General features: G+C 37.9%; 1 protein-coding gene across 1 annotated transcript; it reads left to right on the top strand.

Moving 5' to 3' along the window:
• Window positions 1–18,950: 18,950 nt before the first annotated feature.
• Window positions 18,951–21,219, top strand: LOC125190578 (pentatricopeptide repeat-containing protein At3g53360, mitochondrial-like). Its single transcript, XM_048087908.2, has one exon. The coding sequence runs from the start codon at window positions 19,007–19,009 to the stop codon at window positions 20,951–20,953; it is 1,947 nt and encodes a 648-aa protein (XP_047943865.1). The 5' UTR covers window positions 18,951–19,006; the 3' UTR covers window positions 20,954–21,219.
• Window positions 21,220–21,555: the final 336 nt, after the last annotated feature.

Raw genomic sequence — 21,555 nt, 5'->3', positions numbered from 1 at the left:
GTGGGTAAAGTAAGAGAGATATATGAAAAAGTGAGTAAGGGATGTCAACTGGGCCAGCCCGTCGGGTTTTGGGCCAACTCTACTCGGATTGCGGTCAATTGGGTGCGGGCTAATCGGGTTGTGATTTCTTTCGGGTTATAAAAGTTCAACCTTAACCCTAAAAGCTCGGGTTTCGGGCTAGCCCAACGGGTTAATCAGGTTGTTGCCGATAATATTAACATGCGATCAATCCAATAAATAATGATTAAAATTAGTTATATTCATACAATGTAAAACATTCAATTATGATATATTTGAGATATATGCTGAAACTCAATCATAAACATGATCAAATACTAATATTTGAGATATTTCGTGGAATTTGAATGCATGGTTTAGAAATTTAAATATTTTTTAGTGAATTTGAAGTTTTTAATTTATTTATGAATTATTATATTAATAAAAAATTAATATATAACTTTTATATTTAATATAAAATTGAAAGTTAATTTTTAGTTATCTATATTACAAAATTAATTAATAAAGTGTCCAATTAGAAGTAAAAAAAATAGAATAATAGAAATTTTATCAGATTTTCGGGCCAGTCCATTGGGTTTTCGGGTCTGGTCCTAACGGGTTGCGGGTTAATCGGGTGCAGGCTAATAGGGTTTTGATTTTATCGAGCTAGAAATTTCTAGCACTAACTCTATAAATTTGACGGGCTATTCGGCCAGTCCACGGGTTATGGGCTACACTGACATCCCTAGGGTAAGAGTATGATAAATGGGAGAAAAAGTATGAAAGAAAAGCTTTGAGAAAAAGTATGAAAGAAAACTTTTCATTTTAAGAAATGAGACTATTTTTTGTGGACATCTCAAAATGGCAAAATGAAACTATTTTTCGTGGACGTGATGAAGTATAAGTATTATTAACGCAAGTTTTTTTAATATAAATAACGTTTTACTGACGTCAATCTTATGAGCAGAAGTTAAGAGCTCGTATCTCTACGAATATCTAATATATTTCCTATTTCTAATGCACATTAGAGCATCTCCAATGGTGCATAGGCCAGCAATAGGCCAGCCATAGGCCAACCATTCTCTCCCCTGCCACGTCAGCAACACTAAAAAATCCACCTGCCACATCAGATTTAGGCCAGCCATAGACCAGCCGCAATAAAAATAATTCAAAATATACTACATTTACGGAATTAAAATTACGATTAAAATACGGAATTAAATTTACGAGACATATACGGGAAACATAATCCATTCCATTAAAAAAAAGTACAAAGATTTTAAAAAAAAAGTACATGATTTTTTTTTTTAAAAAAAGGGCTTCAACACACGAGCCCCGCCACTCTCTACTCCTCATCGCCGTCGCCGTCGTCCTCGTCCTCGCCGTCGCCGTCGCCGCCGCCCGTGGTATCTGAGCCCACGTCAGAACCCGCTAGTCGTGCCCTCGCGATTTCCAAATCAACCCGCATGCTCTCGAGCATCTCGTGAAGAAACATCTTCTCCGTGGGGTCAGTGGCGGCCCTCCACTCTTGCAAGACCTTGTACATCTGATCCCGCGTATGGTTACGCGAATAGAGAGTGTACTCGAGTGGGGCGGGTGGGAGGGCGGAGGACTGGACCTCGCGGGGCGATAGGGGGGATCCGCCCCTCGCAGCCCGCTGCGCCCGCTTCTGTCCAACCGGGCAGGGGCGACCAGTAAATGAAGGAGGGGATGGAAACTCCTCAGCATCCGGGGGGAGGTCGTGGGATCCGCCGCTGCTGCCGCTGTAGTCGCCGCTATAGTTCAGTCGCTGCTTCTTCGGCCACCCAGCGTCGTACCCCGCCCGGAACTTCTCGGAGTCCTTCAGCAACAAGAAGCACTCCCAGAAGGTGAACTCCTTATACTTCCCCGCCGAGGGGAACTGACTCGTGGCGATCCTCCGGGTGTCGTCCTCATTCTGCCAACTACTGAGCTGACGGAGGGCGTTGGCGTACAAATTCGCAAAACGGCCCACCGCGGCCCTGGTGCGCTCCCACCCCTTCCGGACCTCCTCCCCGCTGAAGTCCTTCCCGTGCGGGCAGTGCCTCCTATAGGCAGCTCTGATCTTCGCCCACATGTTGACGATCCGCTGGTTGTTCGCAACCAGCGGATCGTCGCACACCTCCAACCACCCCCTGGCCACCCCGGCGTACTCATCCTCCGTCCACTTCCTCTGGCCAGGGGTGTCGTCAACAGCGGGCTGCGATGACTCGCCGACCGCCTTGGCCTTCCCCCTCGTCTTCTTCTTCGGCGCGGCCCGCCTCGCTGGAACGGGAATATCCGGATCCCCGAGATCGATCCCCATATCATGCAATGACAGAAGGTCATCGCCAGTGAACTGCGTCTCCACTGGGGTCGACGTGTGAGACGAAGCCGTCAAAAAATCAAGCGAGGGCCGATATACCGTGTCCCCTCCCGGTGACCCCTGCACCCCCCCTGCATCCCGGGATGCATACCGTGCTGCATCCCCCCCCTGCATCCCGCCCTGCCACATCATCCCCATCATCTGCTGCAGCATCATCTGCTGCTGCATCTGGGGCATACCCCCCCACCCGGGCACTGACTGCCCGCCGCTCCCCTGCCCGCCGCCCGGCATCCCCCACGGCATACCCCTCGGCATACCCCTGCGCCCCCCCCCCCCCCCCCCCCCCGGCGCACCGGCCATCATCCCCATCATCTGATTCCAAGGGATGTTAAACCCCGGGCCCATCTGCCCCCATCCAGATCCCACAGGTACCGTGGGAGTCTGAGATCCACTTGTCGCTGGACTGGACTCGTTGTTGTGATCCATCGCTCGATGATGCTCTTGTACAGAAAGTTAGAGAGAGAGAAAACTCGTTAAAACAAGTGGTATAAATGAAAATGAAACGAAAATCGCGTTTATATAGGTTTTTTTTTAAAAAAAAAAAATACTAAAATCGGCGCTGGCCGATCGGGCCGCCACAATGGCGGCTAGCCGATCGGCCAGCCCACGCCGAAGTGCTCGCCGATTTCGCTCTCGCCGACTCCAATGGTTCGGCTAGCCGATCGGCCAGCGCGACGAATCGGCTAGCCGGTCGCTAGCCGACCATTGGAGATGCTCTTATAGCCCTCTTCGGGCATTACTAAATTTCTCATTTCACTATTCAAAATTATTTAGCAAATACGATTTTTATATATTACTAACTCGTTTTTATCGTAAAACAAATACTCCTATTAACTACGTCAATAAGAATTAGTTTCTATCGATTTGTGATAAGTTTTTATAGGGTAATAATAATAAGCAAATTCTATATACTGTACAAACTTCAAACTTTTCAATACAATGTTAACACAATGTCAACATAGTGTAAAATTTCAAGATTTTGATGTCAACACAATATCAACACAATGCCAACATGGTGTCAACCATTGGCACTGTATTGATATATTCTATTGCTGTTATTTTGTAATCTGTTAATATTTTTAATAGTCCAGATTATAGTTCGAGTTTGTACGATGTTTAGAGTTTGCATTTGATTAAATCCCAATTTCTATATCTGTAATAAGATAAAAGCCATTTCCTACTAAAAGTATTTCAAATATTCTTTTTATCTGTCTATTTCTTAGTTTACTAGTTTGCACTAAGACACACGCTTTTTACTACCAAGACTACCTTTTACGGATGAAGATAGTATATTAAAATGATTTAATTTTTTTTTTCTAAGTCAAATATCTTCATGTTTAATAACATAAATTATAAATATACATCTCAAATGAGATACTTTCTCTATCCGAAAGTAAATATTATGATTTTCTTGTTAGTTTGCCCATAAGAAATATTGCATTTCTTTATTTAGAAAAAGTTATATCTCACATTGATATATAAAAATATATATTCATTCTCTCCACTTAACACACAAAACAACATTTGCTAAAATTCTGTGTCTTAGTTTACTAGTTTGCACTAAGACGCACGCTTTTTACTACCAAGACTACCTTTTACGGATGAAGATGGTATATTAAAATGATTTAATTTTTTTTTTCTAAGTCAAATATCTTCATGTTTAATAAAATAAATTATAAATATACATATCAAATGAGATACTTTCTCTATCCCAAAGTAAATATTATGATTTTCTAGTTAGTTTGTCCCATAAGAAATATTGCATTTCTTTATTTAGAAAAAGTTATATCTCACATTGATATATAAAAATATATATTTGTTCTCTCCACTTAACACACAAAACAACATTTCCTAAAATTCTGTGTCATCACCGCAGTGTGACATCTATTATGAGACGGAAGGAGTACTATTTAACAACTGATGAAGAGGAATAATTTACTACTTCCTCTGTCACATAAAAATAGAGACTCTTTTTATTTTGGTCCGTCCCATAAAAATTAAGACTCTTTCATCTTGACTCATCCCATAAAAATAGTACCCTTCTTTCTCGCTAATGAGGTGTCCATTCTCCACTAATATAAATACATAATCCAAAAACTTTTTCTTTTTATCTCTCTTCTATTTTATCGATTACACTTTAAAATTTGTGTTGTCCCAAATATCTCTATTTTCATGGGTTGGAGTAGGGGTGTCGAAATGGTTATCGACACCCAATTTTGGACACAATGGCAGATACCCGCCCCACATTGAGTCGGGTATGTCCCGATACCCGAGTTGAATGTCCTGCACCAGACATTGTGGGTACCCGACCCCGATACACCTTATTTGTTTTTTAATCTACTTTTTATTGTTAGTTGAATGTTTATATAAGTTGAACACTGCCAAAATCCAAGTTGCAATCTATCTAAAATTATGTGATCAATTTTATTATCAATAAGTATTTTATTTTTTATTTATCATACAATACATTGTAAATTTTAAGAATAATGACTTGTATTTTTAAAACAAAAATTGAAATATCCGTTTTACATTATGTTACCACCTGAAACTCCCGTAGGAGTGTACAAAAAGGAAATTAGAAATAGTACAAAAAGGAAATTAGAAATAAACCATACATTCATAAAATGATCGAACTAATTAGTTAACAATAAAATTTAAATCCTAATGCTAAAAAAAAGCGGGTTTATTGGATTTAACGGGTATACCCGTGCGAGTAACGGATAAACTCGATACCCGTCAAACCCAAAATCATAATACCCGACCCCGATCCTATTTCCTTTTTTCATCGGGTAGCGGGTATCCAATACCTGATGGGTATTGAGTCGGGATGGGTATTATCCATTACCCGCTATTTGTTTCAACACCCCTAGGCGGGAGGGAGTATTAACTTTTACCAACTCATACACGTGTCTTCAATTTTCAGTTTGTGGCCTTTTCAAGCAAAGCTCTAAGCGTTCTAGCTCATTGGTTAGCATTTTTCAATGCAAAACTAAGGTATGAATTGGTGATACAAAACAAAGCATGAATCATTTTATCTTCTGAAACTATTATTTTATGCACCCAAAGTATCATTTTATCAGGCAAAAGAACCTTTTCTTCATTTAAATAAATCATCCAAACACATAGCAACACACACACAAACACAACAAAACACACACAGACACAAACACAGAGACACACACAACAACACACACAAACACAGCAGCAGGACACACACACACAAACATAAAGTATCATTTTAGCCCATGAAACTATCATTTTATAATGTAAAACCATCATTGTATCTACACAAATATCTTTTTATTTACCCAAATAACTTGTCACTTAAGTAGAACAAAACACTATTCACAAAGTATCATTTTATCATTTTCAGAAACTATCATTTTATGCACCCAAAGTATCATTTTATCAAGCATAACGGATAAACTCGATACCCGTCAAACCCAAAATCATAATACCCGACCCCGATCCTATTTCCTTTTTTCATCGGGTAGCGGGTATCCAATACCTGATGGGTATTGAGTCGGGATGGGTATTATCCATTACCCGCTATTCGTTTCAACACCCCTAGGCGGGAGGAGGGAGTATTAACTTTTACCAACTCATACACTGTCTCCAATTTCCAGTTTGTGGCCTTTTCAAGCAAAGCTCTAAGCGTTCTAGCTCATTGGTTAGCATTTTTCAATGCAAAACTACTCCCTTCGTCCGCTATAAGCAATACGTTTTTTTGGCATAATATTAAAAAAAAATGCAATTTAGAGAATTAAGTAGAAAGGGAATAAAATAATAAGAATATAATAAAATGAAAAGAGAATAAAATAAAAGAGATTTTTTTTAAGAGGGTCGTCAATGGTTCTCCATCTACCCTCGAAATGAGTTCGAATTATGACAAGCAAACTTAACCTCACCCACCCACCCACAGCTTGGGTACAGGCCCATAAGCTCGGCAGGCCCACAAGCCCACACAAGCAAACTTAACAAACCCCTGCCCCTGGGTACAGGCCCATAAGCTTGTCAGGTCCACATAGGAAATTAATCCCAGATTGCGCCTCCTAGGGGTCGAACTCGTGACCTCTAGGATGGGGACGCGATATCCTTGCCCCCTTAACCGCTAGGTCAAGAGGCTTGGATAATAAATAAAATAAGAGATTAACTATGTTATATTTGCTAAAAAGAAAATAAATCACTTTAAGTGTAACATCCTAAAAGAAAATAAATCACTTAACATCCTAATGAACTAACTAGTGTTAACATCTGTGCTATGCACAGGACAAAATATTTTTAAATAATAAAGATATATTACCTTAAAATAAAAAATAAAGAGTAAATAACTATAAAAATATATTTAGAGATAAGAAAGAATTAAAATAAGTATTTGTAATATTATAAACAATTAAAAATATTATAAACAACAAAAAAAAAGTATTTGTACTTCTCTCAACCCGCTCTCAATAAAATATTTCATATTTTAGCAGATAATTGTAAACTATTTTAATATTTGATATGAGTGTAGGAGTATAAAATAAAAGAAATAACAAAAGAGGAGATATGTGGATGACATAGAAAATACTACTATTTACAAAAGAAAAAAAAAACAGCAAATTATTTGAACGAATAAATAGCTCACCAGTTTCGATTAACAAAACATTAGTATTCATAAATGCAAACAAAAACATAAGTAAAACAATAACAAACCAGTAGTTCATAACTTTTGAAATTGCAATATAATTGTTTATAACTAAAAACATATTTTTATATAATGAAGAAAAATTATAAAGTAAATAAATTAAAGAAAAAGGATAATAAAAATATAATGAGTTTATGATTAAGAATATGTGTTAATTACATTAAGTATTCATAACATTATAAATAATTAATTGTTGGGGTTTGGTACCCCTTGCACAGCGGAAGACTTGTACAAAACAAATAAATCAGATACGGATATATTTGACCGATTATGCGATTAATCAATTCACATGTTAAACAGATAATTGCATGCTAGAACACAAATACTTCATGCTTAGAAAAATATAAATCCTAAACATGATTTCTACGATTTAGAGTTACCAATTTGATTCTCCAAAGAATCGTCGATTGATCGCGCCTTCTCCACGGGATGATCTTCAATACTAGACCACGAATCTTCTTACTGGTTCCCGAACTGTGTCTCGATATCAGGGTGGGCTGATCTTATCAAAATACTAGGACTCGAATAAAAGGAAGACAGAAATTCCTCACGGAGGAGAGCTGAAGAATTTTCGAGCTCCTCTACTAATTAGAGAGGGGGACGAAAATTTCATCTAATAATTAATTGTGATTTTGTCTCTCCTTTATTCTCCTATTTATATTAAGTTCATATTGGGCTCAGTCAGGGATCTATGGAAGGTTTTGGATATGGGCTCCCCCAATTAGCTTTTTACTAATTAAATTGAACCCACAATTTAATACAAGCTTATATTGGAATATTACGAGCAGCCACTACAGAAGTAATATTGCACTCCCCATCCAAATCTGAAATTACAAGTAATCCAGGTTTCCATTTTGTTTATTATTTATTTCCCGTGCTTAAGACATAAATGTCCATTAATTAATTAATGTCTTCTATGGACTTAATTAATTAATATCTTATTAATTCCAAGAATGAACTTAGCAAGAAACACTTATTTATTATTCATGGAATAATTAAATTCCAACTAGTCAGTTTTCCGAATAATAAAACCTTGTTCGAGCTCCTCTTGAGGACATTATCAAACGAGACTCACCTCGCGCGCGATTCAACATAATAGCAATCCTAGCACGGCTAGATATTAATTACCACTACCCAATATATCAGGATTATTGGGTTGCGAAAAATCCGCACCATTTGATAAGTCAAAGTAGTGCATAATCAATACCGTATGCTCAACGTATGTAGATTAAAAAATAGTATTTTATCAAGGCCTAGTCTTTCAGTAGATAGCATAAAGACACGTCTTGTTGTTAGATTCATTCAGTGCTATACCATACCAACGTCATCTTATTTCAGAAAGGCTTAGAAATAATCAGACTGACATTGCAACCTTTCACGATAGGTTGCCAAAGCCTATCTAGGTTGTGAAATTCTTCTTTCTCTTTTGCAAAGCATTGCATAGAACCGACTGTAGTTACCTTAAAGTGGACGACGCCCATAACCAGTCTACTAAGCAAAAGACTTAGGCTTTGTTTACTTCTTATGCTAAATTGTTTGTAAAACATCTTATAAATGCACAAGTAAACACAATGTAATAATATACTGATTCTATTCGTGCGAACCTGCTCGAATAATACAGAATCGGGATAAAAGTGGATTATAGAGTTTTACGTATACAAGCAAGATTCTATTCGAGCGAAACTTGCTCGAAACATGCTTTTCAGTATACCAAACCTAACACTAATAACATCATAAATAATAATAAAAAGAAAACTATACTCCTCCCAACCCAGTCTAAATGAAACATTTCATATTCGGCATACAATTTCTATATTTTTTAATCTATGAACTAAGTGGAGTATATATAAAAAGAGATGAACAAAAAAAAACTAAGTGGAGTAAAATAAAATAAAAATAAATGCACCATATATTACCAATGCTACGCACGGGACATAAGAAATCTGACCCTATCTCGACCCGAAATCTTCGAGTTCTTATTGGGTCGACCCTATAAAGATCCCAAACCCCATACGTACGTGATTGTATCAGTTAACTTCGCGCAGATTCATGTCGGATAAAAAATTGTCAGTCTTACTTTCTTTTACCCCTTTTCTTTCATTAATTAAAGAGTATAGTATTCCCTCCATCCCAGATAATTTGGGACACTTTGACCTGACACTTGTTTTAAGAAATTTAATGGAAAGTGAGTTGAAAAGTTGGTGGGTTGTGGGTCCTACTTTTAAAGTATTAGTTTTATAATAAAATGTGAGTATGAATGAGTTAGTGGAATATGAGGTCCACTACTAAAAATGGTAAAAGTGAAATGAGACAAATTATGTGGGACGGCCCGAAATGGAATACTGGGTCAAATTATCTGGGACGGAGGGAGTACTATTTTGGTCCTAAACATATGACCGATTTATGAAAAATGGTATCGTCATTTAGCGAAAATTTGACTCACTTAGACTTAATCAGAGATTATTAATTGGTTAATATTATGTTAATTATTTTGCTAAATAATTCAATATTAGAATTTGAAATAAAAAGACAAATCTCCTCATTCTTCCAAAATTAAAACTAGGGATGTCAATGCAGCCCCAACCCGTGGGCTGGCCCGAATAGCCCACTAAATTTATAGGGTTAGGGTTGAAAATTTTTAGCCCGATAAAATTACAACCCGATTAGCCCGCACTCGATTAACCCGCAACCTGTTAGGGCCAGACCCGAAAAACCGATGGGCTGGCCCGAAAACCGGATAAAATTTCTATTGTTCTATATGTTTGACTCCTAATTGGATACTTTCATTGATTATATTTATAATATAGATAACTTAAAAAAAAAATTCAATTTTATATTAAATATACAAATTATATATTAAATTTTTATTAACATAATAATAAATAAATAAATTAGAAACTTCTAATTCATTAAAAAATATTTAAATTTCTAAAACATGTTTTAAAACATGCTTTATATTGTTATAAATTTATGTTTTATTTTGCACAAATCTCAAATATTAGTATTTGACCATGTTTGTGTTTGAGTTTAATTATATATCTCAAATTTATCATAATTAAATATTTTATATTTTATAAATATAACTAATTTTTGTCAATATTTCTTGGATCGATCGCACGTTAACTTTATCGGTAGCAACCCTATTAACCCGCTGAGCTAGCCCGAAACCCGAGCTTTTAGGGTTAGGGTTGAAATTTTATAACCCGAAAAAATCGCAACTCGATTAGCCCGCAACCCGAGTAGGATTGGCCCGAAACCCGGTGGGCCGGCCCGATTGACATCCATAATTAAAACCCTCCATTCTTCTAAAATTTTCTAAGTCTGAAAAAACGAAACATCATTTTCTTTTCTATCTTCTCTCACGCCCCTCTCCTAAGAACCCTAGCTCCGATTCCGACCAAAAATCCTGAATCCGACCGATTATTGTTAGTTTTCATGAGTTGGAATACGCCCAACTGTTACGTTACGCCGACGGTCTCGGTGAAGTGAAACACGCATACTCGAGAAAGAGGAAGACGACAGAAGGACATCCGCCTGACGAACAAGGAGCGTCGGCTTCGTCGGATGTTGTGGGTTCAAACCCTAGTTCTTCTCCTCCGGTTCCAGAAGTCCATTGTTTTCCGATTCCAGAAGTTGAAGACGACGAGGAAGCAAGTCGAAAAATCGAGTCATGAATATTTGGTGTTGATGGTTTTTGGATTTTGATGATTTTTGAATGTTGATGGTGTTAAGGTTGATACATTGCCTTATGACAATATTTTTTTTTGTGGTTGTAACTGCGGTTGTTTTTGAGCTTTGTTGGTGGTAGGATAGAAGCAGTACCTTATGCCAATGGCATTTTGATCGTGTAAATGTTTAGGACCAATTCGAAGTAAAAAATGAATATGAAGGACCACTTTGTATTGTATTTTGTTGTTATTTATTGGTTCAATTTGATGTCAGTTTATAGACATAGTCGACGAAGAAACAATCACATACGAAGAAGCAATCCCATAACGTATGAAACCAACATCACCTACAAAATGTTGTACCTGTAAGTCTAAAATTGGTGTGCGTAATTGATCAGGACCAAATGGAAGTAAATAATTTATATGAAGGATTACTTTGTCTTATATTTTAGGATTGTCCAATTAGTGCTTTCTGGCGATTTTTCTAAGAAAATTATGAACGATTCACTTCAAAATTCAAATACGAACAACAATGTTACAATAACAAATTTAAATTACTTATCTACTTCAAAATTCAGATACGATTCACTTTGCAAACACTACATCAAATTACTTGAACATAAACAAAAGTGTTACAACAACGACAAAACAAAGAACAAAGCTCAAAACATTCACTAATTTCTGGATTTTTTCATTAATTGCGTTAAAATTTAAAGCCAGCTCCTCAAAATCGGCACCACCGACTGAGGTGGACGAAGAACAGGCCCGAGCTTCGACATCACGATTTGGCTCGCACCACTTGAAGAAACTTCATTCCTTCCTCTCACATATGAAGTAAAGCTTCCCCTCGACGGTTTGCCTTGTCCGGTGCCAATACGGAGTGCCGCCGTCTTCTTACAATAGTAGAAAGCGTAGCTAAATCGGAGGTCTCCGAAGTCACGACCCGGTCGCGGTCGCTGTCGACGTCGACGGAGTTCCAGCTACACGTCGAACGACCCATGTTCGAAGGTGTTTGTTTGTTGCAGAGATGGAGAAAAAGAATTAGGGTTCTTGGGGAGGAACAAGAAGAAGGAGCGGGAGAAAAGGGGGAGAGAAATTTGAATGAAATGAGTGTTGAATTTTTTGTTTAATATTAGAGTATTTTCACTATTTCCATTTAGGATTTAAAAATGTAAAATCCAAAGAAAAAAAAATTCAATTAGATACAGTAATTAAAATAAGCTAATCGAGTCAAATTTTCCCTAATTGACGGTTGACCGCCGAGAATTGACGGAACCGTAAAAAAAGGACCTATTCGAGAGCATTTTCGTATGTTTTGGACTTACTTTTTGAAAAGTGAATGTTTTAGACCAAAATCATAAATCGGCCATATGTTTAGGACCAAAAGAGGATTATACTCTTAATTAAAATATTTAAAGTCTATCATTTATTCTAGAAAATATATAAACAATATATTATATCTTGTAAATATCTAGATGTACAAATAGTCATTACAATAATTTAATTGTACCATGATAAATTTAATGTACCAATCAATAAAATAAAATAAAATGAAAAACTTCAAAGTCGAAATTGTAGTAAGTATATTTATTATAATGACTCAACTACTTTGGCATAACCTGAAATGAATAAAAGTTGTTCATTACTTTAAATTGTTGACATGAATTTATTTTAAGCTTTATTATAATTAAAATATAAAAGTAAAATAATAATATTAATAAAAAAATCTAAATTTATGACTATATTAAAAAGATTGATGAAAACATAATAAATATACCTAAAAGTATAAATTATACGCATTTATTATGATAATTTTTTAACAAACTAAACTTTTCAGTAAAGATTAACACGTGTACTATAATTATTTTATGATTAAATATAATTAGTGTCATAGACTTTACTACAAATTAGTTCTCGAATAATTAAAAATTAACTACATATATACTACACCGAAATAAATATCAAAATTTACAATAATTAAAAACGTAGTACTTTTGAAATTTTTGATTTGGTATTTGTATATAATTAAAGTTGTAACTTCTCTAACAATATATAATTAGTAATATAGTAGAATTTACTATAATTAATTTCTACAATTAATTGGGAACCACTCCATAAATACATAAAGTGAATAATCAAATCTCAATATAATTATAAGCCGATAACTTTGAAATTTTGGGTTTGGTATTTTGGTTATTTTCAATTTTAATATATTATTATTTATTTACTTATAATCAATCAATTTTTTTTACTTAAAGTTTTACAAAAACGAAATAGTAATAAATTAGAATAAATTCTTAAATATCAACAATCTTTAAATCTTATTCTAAAAAATTATTATTTTAATGTTACTTTATTTTCACAAAAATAATATTAGTGTGTAATATTAAGTGAGAAATTGACTAAGTTTATCACTCCGGTCCCTGCTCATTCATGTTCACATTTTATTATAAAACTAATATACTTCATAAAAGTAGGACCACGTTCCACTAATTTTTCAACTCACTTTTTATTAGATTTTTTAAAACCCATGTCCAATTGAGATAAACTTTGGGGGACGAAGGGAGTATTATTCAGTACAAAAAAATTTATTTTTCCATAGTATATTTTATTAATAATTATTTTTAGCCATGGATATTGTTTAATTTATTTAAATTTTGACAGATATAAAATAAATTAATCGTCCCAACATCCAAATTAAATCCCCATTTAGTTAAAAAGAGTATCAATGGAGTAGTATAAAACTGTTAGAGCATCTGCAGCGGTTGAAGAGAAAGCGTCCGTCCGTCCGTGCCGCTGAGCAGCCCTACGTGACACGTCCTGATTGGCCAACGGCTTAGCCGTAGGAAAATTCGATTTAAAAAAAAAATTCATAATTAATTCGAAATAATACCAAAAATTAAAAAAATATATATTTTTGGATTCCGAAAAAATAGAGCCGTTTATGGACTTTTTTTTTGGATTTTTGTGATTTTTTTTTCTATCCCAAAATCATCTATAAATACACACATTCATTAAACACTTTTCACATCAAATTATCTCGCATTCATACTTTTTCATACTAAATCATCTACATCTTCCTCTCTCACCCAAACCCTCTCTAAAAAAATTCAAAAATGGATTTCACCAATCTCATTGCGGAAGTGGAGCGCGAAGAACAAGAATATTATGAACAATATCGTGCGGCCTATATCGCCGCCAATACCCCCGCCCCTCAACCAACTAGAGCAAAACGTCGCTACATCCCTCGTGATCGAGAGGGAGCCCACGAAAGGCTCGTTGCCGACTATTTTTCCGACCAGCCGCGGTATCCAGAAGATTACTTTCGGCGCCATTTTCGCATGTCAAAATGGTTGTTTATGCGTATTGTCAACACATTGTCCATCCGCGTTGAATACTTTCAAGAAGGTGCAGACGCAACCGGTCGGCAAAGTCTCTCGGTGTTGCAAAAGTGTACTTGTGCCATCCGACAACTTGCTACTGGGCAAAAGGCTGACCTCTTCGACGAGTATTTTCATGTCGGTGAGTCAACTGGAATCCTATGCCTTAAGAATTTTTGCGACGGCGTTCGTTCTGCTTTCAGTGAGGAACTTCGGGCACCCACCACCGATGATTGTCAACGGTTGCTTCGTCTTCACAAAACAGTCCACGGTTTTCTCGGTATGCTAGGCAGCATTGACTGCATGCATTGGAAGTGGAAGAATTGCCCGACTGCTTGGAGGGGTCAATACTTAAGCTGCCACAAAGGCGGCGGCCCAACGCTTATCCTTGAAGCGGTCCCCGACTACCGCCTATGGATTTGACATGCATATTTCGGTGTTGACGGATCCAACAACGACTTGAACGTGTTATATTCTTCACCACTCTTCGATGATGGTTTGAATAGTGTAGCACCGGCGATCGACTTCACCGTCAACGGAAATGCATACTACATGGGTTACTATCTCGCCGATGGTATCTACCCAAGGTGGTCGATTTTCGTGAAGTCGTTCAGCAATCCACAAGAGCAAAGACGGATTCTTTTTGCGCAACGATACAAGAGCCCACAATGAGCTACAAAAAGATCTAATCAATCACATTTGAGCAAAATTCGACAACGAGTAGTGGGCCTTTTTAATTTTATGGATTTTAATTGTGTAATTTTTAATTTTTAGGATTTGAATTATGTAATTTTTAATTTTTAGGATTTGAATTATGTAATTTTTAATTATTTTATAATTTGATAGTAATCCAGGTATTTTTAATGCATTTTAATATTGTGGAAATGTTTTTATTTAAATTGAATAATAAAATGATGGGACCCTTGAGCTTGTCCTTAGCTAAGAGCATGGATGTGGGTGTTGTGCTCTTAGCTAAGGACAAGGAGTAAAAATGGGTCCGGGCCCCCTTCCGTGCTCTTAGCTAAGAGCACGGATGGTGATGCTTTTATATTGTTGTTTTCATTTATTATAGAAAATTCATTAAAAAATCCTGAAACAAAGCCCAAATATTTACTACATAAATTAATACTAATCTTTGATCAAACCCTAATACGCTTCTACACACAGGAGGCGGCGCCCCCATTTCACTCTCCCTATCTCTCTTCTCTCTTTATCTTCCCAATCGGAGCTGCTACTCGCCGCGGCTCCTTCCGCCCCGATTCGCCGCTGCTCCTCCCACCTGACTCTCCGCCCGCCCCACCGCTCCCTCCGCCCCGACTCGCCGCCGCTCCTTCCTCCTGACTCGCCGCCCACTCCACCGCTCCCTCTGCCCCGACTCGCCGCCGCTCCTTCCGCCCGACCCGCCAGTTCTTCCGCCATTGTGTCAAATCTCTCTCGGTTTCACGCCCCACCCCAGTTGTTGCTGCCCCAGCCTGACAGCAACTACATTCGGTGGCCGCCGTCACCCTCTGTTTTTTCATACCGGCGTTGACCTTGTTCCCGGTTAGATATCTTTCTCTTAATTTTTTTCATGTTTTCAAAATTTGTAAAATAAACTCAATATTTTGGTGTTCCAATTCTCAGAAAAGGGTAGATGGAAAGATACTACCTTTGTTTGTCGCCAGAGAGGTCGCCGGTTTCCGGGCAGAATATCCCCAAGAGATTAGCAATGCAATCAGAAAATTAGTTTACATTAGTTCAAATGAATGAATAAATGAATTCTCAATCATTCTACATCTATTTATCATTATTTGAAAACTTGTTTGTCCAATAATATTTGCCTCTTTGCTATCCAAGGTTACCATTTCTCTTAATGACCAAAAGGGTAAATAAAATAGCTTTAGAGCACTCCCAATGGCCGGCGGCGTTAAATCCGGCGTTTTATCGCCGGATTTCGCCGAGAAATCGCCGCCAATGGGGTGAATTCGGCGTTTTTTCCGGCGTTAATTCGGTAATTCGGTAGAATTAACGCCGGCCCCCGAAAAAACGCCGAATTAACGCCGGCCACTGTAGGCGCGTTCGGCGTTTTCCGGCGTTTTTTTTTTTTTTTTTTTTTTTTTTTTTTTTTTTAATACCCAACGGCTATTTTTTCCCCTATATATAATTCCTCCTCCTCCTCCATTCATCACACACAATCTTCATTTTCTCAATTTTCAATCTCATTTTCTCAATCTTCTATATTCAATCTTCAAAATTATGAGTTCAAATAGGAAAAAATCTCGAAAAGGTAAAGGCAAAGAGTCGAGTTCCCAAAATCCCAACCCCACTGATGAAGCAAATCAGCAGTGGATGGCCTCGTTGTTGTCGATGGGTTCTCCTCCCGGCCAATATCCATATGCGGGTCCGTCCCCATTGCAGACTCCTCCGGTGCGCAGACTTTCTCCGTACTTCCAGTCTGCCCTCAGCATGCCCTCTCCAACCGACGATGTGTATCGCCCCCAGATAGTCACATCGTTGTTCGACACCCCTGGAGCCACTCCAGACGACGAAGAATCTCAGGCCGCGACGTACACAACGGATCCGACACTCAGCACAGCACGGACGACTACGAGGTGGAAGAAACGCCCGCCGACCCGCCTTCCAGGAGCAGGAAGGGGAAGGCGCCGTCGCCGGAGTCGACGGCTGCGACTGATACGGCTTCCGATGAGAAGCCGAAGCGGGCAAGGACTACTTACACTCTGGCAGAGTCCGAGCTTATAGCCAACTGCTGGGCGGACACGACGCAAGACTCGGAGCGCAGCAACTACCAGACTGAGCTCATTTTCTGGGAGCGGGTTGCGGAGAAGTACAAGACCAACAAGACTGCCTCGATGAAGGACCATGGCAGCGAGGCGATCCGCCGGCATTGGGAGCACCTCATGAGGGACCGCGACCACTTCAACGGTATATACTCTAACTTGATGACGAACATGACGAGTGGCCAGAACGAGCACATGGTCCGAGATGAGGCCATGCAGAGGTATAGTGGCAAGTACTTGACGAAGGGCTTCAAGTATTGGAACACTATGAGACGCTGAAGGATCTCCCCAAATTCCGGACGGGGATGCACAGCGCGCTGCACGGGAAATCGGTGCGCTCGCGACTTAGCGGTGCAGAGAGTGAGGGCAGCGCGATCCCCATCGACTTGTCTGAGGATGGTCCACACGAGCGCCCTGTGGGAGCGAAGAAGGCGAAGGAGAGGCGGAAGGGGAAGGGCACATCGTCAGATGCCCAGTCGGAATCTCCGTTCTTACAACAAGCCACGTTCTCTTCCAATGCCGCCACTCTAGCGCAGTTTTACACGCTGTACTTCACCGGCGGCGGAACCCCAGAAGAGAAGCAGTCCTCTGGTCGACCATCCAAAATATGAAGATCAAGATGGGCCTCTCGCCGGACGCTCCTCCCTCTTAGTTTTTTAAATCCTTGTTTTTTATGGTTTTTTATTTGTAGTTTTTTTTTTCTCGTTGTATTATATTTTCCAATGATTAATACAACGACGAATTGTTCTTTTATAAATCTATTTATTAAACACATTTGTAGGGAAAATTAAATAATATTAAAAATGATGATGTAAAAATGAAATGTTGAGTTAGGGAGAAATAAGGGAGAAACCATTGGAGCAGTTGGCTAAAAGTTGGCTAAAAACTGGGGATAAATTTTGGTGCTGATGTGGCGCTGATGTGACAGGAGTTAGGGAGAAATAAGGGAGACCATTGGGAGTGCTCTTACTTTTTCCCTCCAAAAAAGGCAAAAATGTCTTTTCATCAAGCTGTCACTTTAGATTAGGGTAGATGGAGCATAAAATACCGTATCATGTTTTATTGCTTACTTTTTTTACTGTAAATTTTTAAATTAATTAAATAAATTACTCCCTTTACTATCTGTCACTATTTTCATTTTTGGTATGTCTGTCTTATACTTACTTTTTACTCTTTTAGTCTCATAATAGATAACATAAGAAAGAAAGAAAAAAAAATATGTTGGTGGAAAATAAATCCTATAGAGAAATAAATTTCCTAAGCAAAAAGTTTTTTTTTTATGAAACAGACCAAAAAGAATTTTCTATTTTTAAAGGATGGAAGGAATATATTCATGTAAGAGAAAAAAAAATACATATAACATCTTTTATGTGACAATTTGATTAAAACATCTTTTATATGACAAACTACAAAAGAAAGTGTAATATTTATTACATTACAGAAGGAGTACAAATTTTGATAATAGACATCCAAAATTCATTTTATTCATATTTTATTTTAAAATTGATTTTTAAAGTAGAACTCAACTAACAATCTATAGATTTTCACCCAGTTCTTTTATACTCCCTCCGTCCGCCAATACTAGTCACGCTTACTATATTTTTTATGCCCTTCGTTCCAAATATGTTGAGCCGTATTTCTTTTTAGGATGTAACAACTAAGTTGAGTTATTTCATTTTTTGAAAAAAATAAAACATTTAATCACTCTTAATTTATTCCACAACCTACATTACTTTATCTTTATCTCTCATACTTTATTCCTCTCTCATAATTTTTAACACAATTTCTTAATTTTTGTGCCCATAAATTTTGACTCAATTTAGTTGGGACGAAGGGGTACTACTTTTGGTGATGAACCCTATATTCCACTAACCTATTTATACTCATATTTTACTATAAACTTAATATATAAAAGGAGGACTCGTATTCCGCTAATTTTTTCAATCTATTTTCTATTATATTTCTTAAGATCCGCGCCGGATCAAGTGGTGCCTAGTATTAATAAACAGAGAGAGTATTTTTTAAAACTCTAGTCTATCCCATATTCTTTGGCCAAACCAATAAAAAGCTCACCTTAATAAAAAATCGCTAATGAGCAGAAATTATATTACCACATGTCCTTGCCTCGCCTCATTCGATTAGCCACTCAGAACAAATCGATCTGCAATGGAAAATCCATCCATGCTCGGGTTATTGTATCCGGGCCGGATCCAGATGTCCAGAGCGGCAACCATTTGCTCACAATGTATGCAAAACTCGGTAACATTGATTACGCCCAGAAACTGTTCGACGGAATGCCTGTTAGAAACCTAGTCACTTGGACTTCACTTATCTCCGCTTGTTCCCAAATGGGCCTGTTGGAGAAGGCGTTGAATTGCTTCAGAGAAATGATTCTTGAAGATGGGATCACTCCTAATCATTACACTTACGTTGCTGCTCTTTCGGCTTGTGCTCATATTAGGGCGCTGAGGAATGGCAAAGAGATACACGCGAGAATATTCAAGATAGAAGAAACTGTTAATAGCTTTGTGAATAATAGTTTAGTTAACTTTTATGGGAAATGCGGGTTGCTGAAGTCTGCAAGATTAGTTTTTGAGACCATTTCTGAGCCAAATACTGTTAGTTGTGTTTCTTTGATAACTAGCTACACACAAAGTGGGGATAATGATGAGGGCTTGAGGATTTTCTTGAGGTCTTTGAGGATTGGGGTAAAAATTAACGAGTTTACGTACGTGAGCATCTTACATGCTTGTGCTGCATTGCTGATTTTGGATGTTGGAAAGCAAGTCCAAGCTCTGGCTGTCAAATCTGGTGTTAGGATTGATCCATATGTTGTGACATGCTTGATTAATCTTTATGTAAAATGTGGCGATTTGGAGCACGCGAGTAGGGCGCTGAGAGAGGCAGAGAAGCCGAGTATCACAGCTTGGACTGCGTTGATTGGAGGCTGCGTGCATCTTGGAAAAAGCAGAGAGGCTATTGATCTTTTCCAAGAGTTGATTTCCGCCGGCTTGAAACCTAGTGAGCAGACATTTGCTTGTGTGCTGGGAGCCTTTAGTAGGGATGTTGAAATTAAAGGAGGGATGCAGCTCCATTGCTTGATTATAAAGATGGGAGTTAAGCCATTTATTTTTGTCTCGAATGCGCTGCTTGACTATTATGCGAAACTCGGCTGCTTATGTGATTCCTTCAAAACATTTTCTGAAATGGATACGTGTGATATTGTTAGTTGGAATGCTTTATTAGCTGGCTGCATCAATGCAAAATCTTATGATATAGCAATCCGAGTTATCCAGGGGATGTTGTTGGAAGGGTTCGAACCTGATACTTACACATATTCAAGTCTTTTGAGCATTTGTGGCGATCTGCCCGCAGCCGAGTGGGGGAAGCAAACTCACTGCTGCATCATTAAACCTAGATTAGATGCTAACGTGGTGGTTGGAAGTGCTTTAGTAGATATGTATGCCAAGTGTGGGCGACTGAACGATGCAAGAAAAGTTTTCGACACTCTCCCGAGAAAGAATCTTGTTTCATGGAATGCCATGATTGGCGGCTATGCTCAACATGGATTTGGCAGAGAAGCACTTGAAATCTTTGGCATTATGCTGAGGAATGGGGTCAAACCGGACGACATCACATACCTTGGAGTGCTGTCATCATGTGGACATGTTGGAGCAACGGAGGAGGCATTGCATCATTTTGGATCAATGACTAGAGAATTTGGTATTACACCAAGAACGGATCATTTGGCTTGCGTAGTCGGCCTGTTTGCTCGAAAAGGGAAGACAAAAGAGGCATATGATTTCATAAGAAATTATGGTGGTGCTTCCAATAAAGTAGTGTGGAGAAGTCTTCTATCTGGTTGTGTGATTAACAGACATTTGGAGCTGGCCAGGTATGCTGCTGAGCAAATCTTATGCATAGATCCAAAGGATACATCAGCTCATGTGATGCTATCGAATATCTATGCTGATTCTGATATGTGGAGTGAAGCATCTGAAGTCCGAAATCTTATGGAGGAGAAGGCAATGAAGAAGGAAGCTGGTTATAGCTGGACTTAGTTGGAGATCTGAACATTATGCATGAAATTTACCTCACTGCCACATATTCTTCATTCCATGCCCCCTAATCCGAGGGCAACAGTCAAGCTTCATCGGGTCTTTCTTTCAGGTGAGTGTAGTCTGCAATATCTTAATGCATTTTACAGAAATAGCATTTTCAGAGCCATTTTGATATGTGAATGTGAATAACAACAATAGTTTTAGTTACAAGTTGGAATTATTGTAATTCTAACTTAGCTGTTGATGATTATAAGTCACTTCATTCATTCAGCTACCTCTAATTTTTTGTTTTTTCTTAAGTAATTCATTCAGCTAACATGTAGTAGAAAAATAACTTGTTTTATTCAAACTACTGAACTGAATTCTAATTCAATTAAACTTGTAATTTTATGCATTTGTTTCATTTTTCCTTATATATATGCAACACGAACCCATTGGAAGACCCTATAAGAACCCGATGATTCCAGGTTGACAATGGGTTGACACGATAACGGTCCAACCCGCACAATTTGACAGCCTAAGAAAAAGTAAGTAAAGTGTGAGAGAGAAGAAAAAAATGTGTAAAGTATGATAGAGAAACTTTCTATTTTTAGAAATGATAC

Source organism: Salvia hispanica, chromosome 5, assembly GCF_029641045.1.
Source record: "Salvia hispanica isolate PSC_SH4W2 chromosome 5, Shi_PSC_v1, whole genome shotgun sequence".
Taxonomy (NCBI): Eukaryota; Viridiplantae; Streptophyta; class Magnoliopsida; order Lamiales; family Lamiaceae; genus Salvia; species Salvia hispanica.
This window is presented reverse-complemented; position numbering and strand designations above follow the sequence as displayed.

Bases quoted from the DNA above. Each gene is read 5' to 3' on its own strand.
- LOC125190578 (XM_048087908.2), top strand. From the start codon at position 19,007: ATGTCCTTGCCTCGCCTCATTCGATTAGCCACTCAGAACAAATCGATC.